General features: G+C 55.2%; 2 protein-coding genes across 2 annotated transcripts; one reads left to right on the top strand and one right to left on the bottom strand.

Annotated features, from left to right (window-relative positions):
• Window positions 1–950: 950 nt before the first annotated feature.
• On the bottom strand, window positions 951–4,254 carry NPRL2 (NPR2 like, GATOR1 complex subunit). Its single transcript, XM_020915957.2, has 11 exons — window positions 4,079–4,254; window positions 3,460–3,551; window positions 3,189–3,357; window positions 2,926–3,034; window positions 2,415–2,551; window positions 2,226–2,323; window positions 2,071–2,107; window positions 1,859–1,952; window positions 1,666–1,783; window positions 1,257–1,399; window positions 951–1,165 (listed from the first exon to the last, which is right to left on the bottom strand). The coding sequence occupies exons 1-11, from the start codon at window positions 4,154–4,156 to the stop codon at window positions 1,098–1,100; spliced, it is 1,143 nt and encodes a 380-aa protein (XP_020771616.2). The 5' UTR covers window positions 4,157–4,254; the 3' UTR covers window positions 951–1,097.
• A 99-nt stretch (window positions 4,255–4,353) lies between these two features.
• Window positions 4,354–7,057, top strand: CYB561D2 (cytochrome b561 family member D2). The gene is made up of 4 exons (XM_020915959.2): window positions 4,354–4,460; window positions 4,888–5,036; window positions 5,505–5,542; window positions 6,228–7,057. The coding sequence occupies exons 2-4, from the start codon at window positions 4,910–4,912 to the stop codon at window positions 6,729–6,731; spliced, it is 669 nt and encodes a 222-aa protein (XP_020771618.1). The 5' UTR covers window positions 4,354–4,460; window positions 4,888–4,909; the 3' UTR covers window positions 6,732–7,057.
• The last annotated feature ends 318 nt before the right edge of the window (window positions 7,058–7,375 follow it).

Genomic DNA, 7,375 nt, shown 5'->3' with positions numbered 1-7,375 from the left:
CTTCCTCACATGACTATGGATCTGGCTGCCTCTGGCCCTCAAAACATTGAATACTATGGTGGCTCAGATGGTAAAGAATCTGCCTGGTTTTGGAGAAGGAAATGGCAACCCACTCCATTATTCTTGCCTGGAGAATCCCATGGGCAGAGGAGCCTGGAAGGCTAGTCTAAGGGGTCTTAAAGAATCAGACACGTCTGAGCCACTTTCGCTTCCACTTCATGTAATGATTTTCAAGTCAAAACTCACTGTCATAATAAAGTTCTCTTTAAACATAAAAAAAAAAAAAATCTGCCTGGAGTGCAGGAGACCCAGGTTCAATCCTTGGGTCAGAAAGATCTCCTGGAGAAGAAAATGGCAACCTGCTCCAGTACTCTTGCCTGGAGAATTCCATGGACAGAGCAGCCTGGTGGGCTACAGTGCATGGGGTCACCAGAGAGTCGGACACCAACTAAGCGACGAATAGATGTCAGAGAGATTTCAGATGTCCAAAGCAGCTTATCCATAGCTCTGCAGTCAGGCTTTTGCCTCCTCTCCTATCTCCTGACTTTGTTTCTTGCTCCTCTCCCCCTTGCCCTCTATGTTCCTGTCCCACGGGCTTCCCTTGGCTTCCTCACACATCCCAAAGCAGATTTTGATTCAGGGCTTTTGCACCTGTTACCTCTGCCTGGTATATTCTTCCTTCTTCAAGGTTTGGTTTACACCAGTTCAGCTAGGCCTTCCTTGCCCATCTAATATGGAGCAGTCTCAGCTCCTATCCCAACTCACTTTTCATCTCAGCTTTCTGATTGTTTCTTTCTGGCTGATTATTTTAGTTTATAATTAGTGGGCACTTTTCATGCCCATTGTCGGTTCCGCCCACCAGATGGCGCTCCACGGTGCCAGGACCACGGCGATTTCATTCACTGCTGGTTTTCTCTGGTGGCTGGCTCAGAGGCAGTCTTCAATAAACGTAGGTTGAAATGAATGACTTTATTTACAGAAATGAGGGTCAACCTTGGGACAGTATGGACTAGTTTTCTGGTCTAGTCCTCATGCACCAGGCAGGGCTTAGCAGAAGAGTGGCCATAGCTGCGTGCCTCATCCAGCCACCACCAGCCTCACTTCCAGCAGATGATGATGTTGGGGTCGTTTTCCAGCCGTTCATCCAGCTCTTGGTAGCTCATGCCTGAATGGTGTGGTGGAGGTGAGGTCAGCAGCCTTGGTGGGGGTTGGCCACGCTGCCCTGACCCCACCTCAGCGGTCCTGCCTGCTTCTACCTGTCTTACAACAGATCTCATCGTAGCTGTGGCAGCCTGTGTAAAGCCTGGCGGGGTGGCTCCGCTCATCCCGAGATACCCGCACAGGATACTTCTGTAGTCGCCGGATGAGGTTCTTCATAAGCCCGAACTGGATCAGCTTTCTGGGATGAGTGTCAAGGAAGAAAGAGGTAATGCTCTGGGCCAGGCTTCCTTCAAGCCAGGCCAGTCTTCCCTCCAGTTTTGTTTCCATGACCAGACTGGCCACCAAAACCCACCACCTCCAGGAAGCCTTCCTGGATTAGCAGTGCCATGTGGTTCTGCTCACTAGGAGTCTCCTGCTTTCTTTATGACCCAGAGTTGCAGAGAGACACAGAGAGTGTACCTGCCCTCAGGCAAACCCCTCATGCTCCAGGGGGTCCCCACTGACCGTTCATCAACGTGCTGCAGCTGTTGGGGGTGGCGGCCAATGAGATCTCTCACAGTAGTGCCAGGGCTCAGGCTGCAGTACAACTGGAATACATCCCGGAGACTGGCCCTCTTGTGCCCTGCAGGCATCAAAGGTCAGCTCTCCAGGTAGCCCTGCCCTCCCTGAGATGGCCTCCCCCAGAGCCTGCCAATACCTTGCTTGGTCACGTAGGATAGACATGCCTCCTGCAGGGACTTGTCGTCCACCAGGTCCTGGACTTTAGGTGTTGGACAGTACACATTGGAGTACTAGAGGGTAGTAGGCGGCACAGGGGCTTGAGTAAGGGGCTTGGAAGTCTGACACAGCCCCAGTTGGGCCCAGTCACATGATCCAGTCTCCACTTAATCAGACCCCAGACTCACCTACCTGGAGGATGGACACCAGTGTCACAACACCATAGTACCTGGGGGAAACAGTAGTGCTCAGCTTCTGAGGCCATGCCTTCCCAGCACCTACAATCAGGGCCCCTGGGGTCCTCCTGACTGGTAAACCTGTCCCGGATGTCACTGTTCCCCACTCACAGCAGGTTCTGGATGGCAATGCGCACCAAGTTGAGCTCCACGTCTGCCTCGGCTGATATCTTCTGGACATGGCGGAAACCGTCAATGTAGGGCAGGATCTGGGCAGGGAAGAACAGGTTCAGTAGAAGAGGGATGAGGCCAGGGCTGCGGCCAGCCACAGGTCATGATAGCTGGGGAGGGCGAGCACACCTGCTGTGTGGTGAGGTCCCACTGTGAGTTGAAGAAATCCTCCTTGTCTTTGGTAAAGACAGGCACATCATACTCCTGGGCCACAGGAGGGTCAGGCCGCTGCTCAATCACCTTCAAGTGGATGGTGTTGGACTCATCTGCAGGGGACCCCACCCATATCCTCAGTGCCAACTCTGCCAAGAGGCCCTCAATTACTGGGCAGTCCTCCCAGCCACCTTGGAGGCAGACAGGTGGCTCTGCATAGGACCAGTCTCCTCCTTTTATGGAGCAAGAGACTGGGGTTCATTCAGGGGAAGAAACATGCTCAGGGAGCAGAGCCAGAGAACTCTGTTGGCCTCCCCCTCCCCAATCCCATCATCCATTGGACCCTGGACATCATCAGCCAAGCTCATGGCTATCTCCTGGCCACCAATTTGTTCACCAGTCTTGTTCTTGACTGGGCCCACCTTCCCCTGCCACTTTTTCATCCCTCCTTGACCCCTCTGCTGTCCTTGCAGAGGCCAGGCCATACCGATGGGCAGAGTGCACCGGCCTGAGGCATTTAGCTCCTCCAGCAGGATGGTCATGATGGGCACCAACTTCTGCTTGCTCTCCTCCGTGGACACGAAGCTGCTCTCTAGCTGGATGGGGCATGGACAGCATGGTGGGCACACCCCAGGACCCTTGGCTGGCATCCTGCCCTCGCAGGTTCCCAGATCTGGAGGGCTTTGGAGACATGCGAACACCTTCCCTAACTCTGCCTGCCCATCCACCCAAGCCCATAGTGTTGCAGACCTCCAGTGTGGTCAGGTAGCCAGCCAGCTTTTTGACGATGGGCTCAAGGGCACAGGTCTTGGCCTGGGCGTCACACACGAAGCCTAAGTTGAATAGCAGGGCGTTGCGGCTGTACTTCTTGTGCTCGATGCACACAGGGCAGCCTATCAGTTTCTTCTCCATGGCTGTGCTGGACAAGGGGAACAGGTAGGAACAAAATCAATCTCCTCCTGTCCCCATGTCTGTCCACTCCTCCTTGGGAACCCTCCCTACTCCCCTCCTAGGGGCTCACACAGTGATGAGCTTGTTCTGCAGCTCTGGCTTGGTGATGATGTACACCTGGACAGTGTCAAACAGCTCACGGGAGATGAAGTCCTCGGGGACCTGTGGAAGGGAGTGACAAGAAGCTCCTTAGGGGGCCTTATAACTAGGCAGAGTACACAGGGTGGCCTTCAAGACCTAAGCTCTCTTCTCCAGGGTTTCCCCTTTCTCCCATCCACCCAGGCCTACTTCACCTTTGTGTTTCCACACACACATTATGTTTTCACCTACCTCCTGGCTTTTGCATATGCTGTTCCCTCCTCCTGGCACACTCCTCCCACACCTAAATTTCTATGCATCCAGGGATACTAGTGGATCACCACTCACACCTCTCGTAGGACCTGGCACCTCCCTTGGGCCCACACAGCCCCATTTTCCACAATCACTGCCTATGCGATGTTTGTTTGCCTTGCCACACCGGGAGCCCGGGACTGGGTTTGAATATACTTGTGGTTCACGATTCCACGCGAACAAGGGAGCGGCGTGCCTGCGTGCAGCACGGGGCACGGGGTTCCAAGGCTTCCAGGCAACTGACTGAACTCCCCGGAGCGACCCTCTAACCCCCATTGTCCCGCGAGCCCGGATGGCACCTGATAGGTGATCTTGGGTCCCAGCGTAGGGTGAAATTCGCTGAAGAATATGCATTCGATGCGGCAGCTGCTGCCCATGGCGCTAGTGGGGCCGGAGTCCGTAGCTGGCGCCTCTATTCCTGGGAGCACCTGTCAGAAACAGACCGGAGGCTTGGGCCGCCAGGTCAGGCACGCCTGCGCACTGATACACCCGTGAAGCCATCTGCTCAACAGCGCCTGCGCAGCGCAACTCAGCCGTGTGGCTGCTAACAGGCCCAGGAAGTCCCGGGTGGGGTAGGCGTCGCACCCGGAAGTTAAGCGGCGGAGCGGCAAGGCGCGCGGCTAGAGCCCGGAGAATCCCACTTGTTCGGGACTGAACCATCTCCTCGGGTCGGCGCTGCGGGTGAGGCAGGCGAATCCCTGGCGTGTAGACGCAGCAAGCCAGCTGCACGTGGGAAGGGTGTGCGCAAAGCGATTCAGGCTGTAATTTCGACACAACCGGGAACTACAGTTCCCGTGGTGCTTCACGGTACTCCAGCAGGCGCTCCCGCCCGGCGACGGCGTGGTGCACTTTGGGACTTGTAGTCTATTACACGGCCTTGCGTCTCTTACCTGGAAGGTGGACGGACCAGTGATCAGTGCCAATTCAGATGCGGATACACGCTGACTGGCCACCAGCCCGCGACTATTCCTGGGCCCTGCCTTAATGCTGCCCCTTCCTACCTTAACTCTTTGGAAGAGAGTGGCATTCCTGTCCTGCCACCCTTGCTCCAGTGAGAAGAGTGGACAGCAGGCACCAGAGGCCCTTGCTCACTCTGCTATGCTTTCAGGCTACAGCCGGCCTGAGTGATCATGGCCCTTTCTGTGGAGACCGAGTCACACATATACCGTGCTCTGCGCACTGCCTCCGGAGCTGCTGCCCACCTTGTGGCCCTGGGCTTCACCATCTTTGTGGCTGTACTTGCCAGGCCTGGCTCCAGTAAGTAGAATGCATAGTTACTGACTTTTGGGAACTGTCACTTTTCCTGGGGAGCAGGGGCAATAGGAAGCCTTGGGTCTGACTCTTGGGAAAGGCCTGGCTGGCTGAGGGACATGCCATGCTGGAGGGATAAACAGGGTGGAGTAGATGAGAGTGAGGGCTCTGCCAGCTTGGCCAGGCCCCACAGAGTACCTGGCTCCTCTTGTCTGGGTGCCACACTGGGCTGCCTCTTGCAAAGGGCAGGGGGAAAGAGGGAGGGCTGCCAGAGGAATGGTGAAGGGTGGCCTCTGATCCAGGGAGAGTCCAGGAAGAGAGAATAGATACGGGGTCAGCTCCTTGCAGCAGGATGGGGCTTGCATTTTGGCACCACCTCCTTGGGTGGTGGGCTACTCATTTTCCTCAGCCTGTGGGGATTGGTGTGGCTGGGTTCTTGCTTGAGCCTCACAAGGCATCCTCTTCTCATTCTAGGTCTCTTCTCCTGGCACCCTGTGCTTATGTCTTTGGCTGTAAGTAGTGAACCTGGCCAGCTCTTAGGAGTGGGAGGGAGTATTGCTCTGGGGGTGGTCCTAGTGGTCTCTAAGCGTAAATGGACACTTAATATCGATTTGGAGGGGTGGGATGTGGGGTTGGAGAAACTGTAGGCTCCAACTCCTGCTGTAGTTTATATCTGAAGACTTGAACTAGGGTAATCAAGATGCAGGGCAAATGGGTTTGTCTAAGTACAGAACGATGCTTTAGCCACCTCCAGGCAGGAGGCTTAGAATATGCATTTGGGTGTACCTGTGCCTCCTGTCACCTTAATTTACAGTGGTGCACCTACTATTCCCTGAAACAGTGTACCCATGTGGACAACTCTTGCCAAGAAATTGTATCCAGGCCTGTCAGGGAAACAAAGCTTGTGAATCATTTATAACTGCCACATCTCAAGCCTTGTGTTTGCTGGGTAACATAGCAGAGATGACATTTCAGAGTAGCACTCAGGAAGAAGTGTGGAGAGGTACCTCTTGCTGGTCACTCATAACACATGTTCTGTCCCAGATGGTTTTCCACTCTTGCCCCACCAGATACTCTTGTCAGTTGGGGAGAGGATCAAGGGCAATCTGCCCACACTAGCTGGCAGCTTAGGTTCTATCTAAAACGTTCCCTGCTGCCTGGCAGCACCCTCATTTAGTGTCCTCTCTGTCTCCGCAGTTCTCTTTCCTGATGACCGAGGCACTGCTGGTGTTCTCTCCTGAGAGCTCGTTGCTGCGCTCCCTTTCACGGAAGGGCCGAGCGCGTTGCCACTGGGTTCTGCAGCTGCTGGCCTTGCTGTGTGCATTGCTGGGCCTGGGCCTTGTCATCCTCCACAAGGAACAGCTTGGCAAGGCCCACCTGGCCACGTGGCATGGGCGGGCAGGGCTGCTGGCTGTGCTGTGGGCAGGGCTGCAGTGCTCGGGTGGGGTGGGGCTGCTCTACCCCAAATTGCTGCCTCGATGGCCCCTGGCCAAGCTTAAGCTGTACCATGCCACTTCGGGGTTGGTGGGCTACCTTCTGGGGGGTGCCAGCCTCTTGTTGGGCATGTGCTCACTCTGGTTCACTGCCACAGTCACCGGTGGGGTCTGGTACCTGGCTGTGCTTTGCCCTGTCGTTACCAGCTTGGTCATTATGAACCAGGTGAGCAACGCCTACCTGTACCGCAAGAGGATCCAGCCGTGAACTCTTCCCAGCCTTGGGAAAGCCTGCATTTGCCCCTCAGCGTGGGAGCCGGGTTTGAGGCCACCTGGACTCTCGCCTCGCTCACGGGACACCTCAGGCACTGGGGCAGCCGCAGTCCTGTGTGTGACATTGTTACTTGCTCCTCATGCTGCAGAACCTCCCCTTTCCTTCTTCCTCTACCGTCCCAGAGGAGTTTATGGATCATGTGCCTGGATGAAGTTGGGGTTGCAAGTCTGCCCCCCACCCCCAGCAACTCAACTTTTGCTGGTATGTCCAGAAATTACAGAAGAGAAGAAAGTAAAATAAAGTGGAAAAAAAAGACTGAAGGGACTTCCCCGATAGTCCAGTTGTTAAGACTCTGAGCTTCCAAAGCAGGGGGTACAGATTTGATCCCTGGTGGGGGAACTAAGATCCCACATGCTGCAAGGTGCAGTCAAAAAGAAAAAAAAGACTGCAAAGACTAGATGGGAGGAATAGCCCAGAGTTGGGGATAGTTCTTGCTAATGCCATCAGCAGGAACAAACGGGCAGCTGAGCAGGATGGGGACCTGTCTATGGCTGCTCACTGAGGAGCTGAAGCTCTGCTGCGACATCAGCCCCTGGGATCTGGCTGCTGAGTGTCCCATGCCACCTGGGGCCCTAGCA

Source organism: Odocoileus virginianus, chromosome 26 (assembly GCF_023699985.2).
Source record: "Odocoileus virginianus isolate 20LAN1187 ecotype Illinois chromosome 26, Ovbor_1.2, whole genome shotgun sequence".
Taxonomy (NCBI): Eukaryota; Metazoa; Chordata; class Mammalia; order Artiodactyla; family Cervidae; genus Odocoileus; species Odocoileus virginianus.
This window is presented reverse-complemented; position numbering and strand designations above follow the sequence as displayed.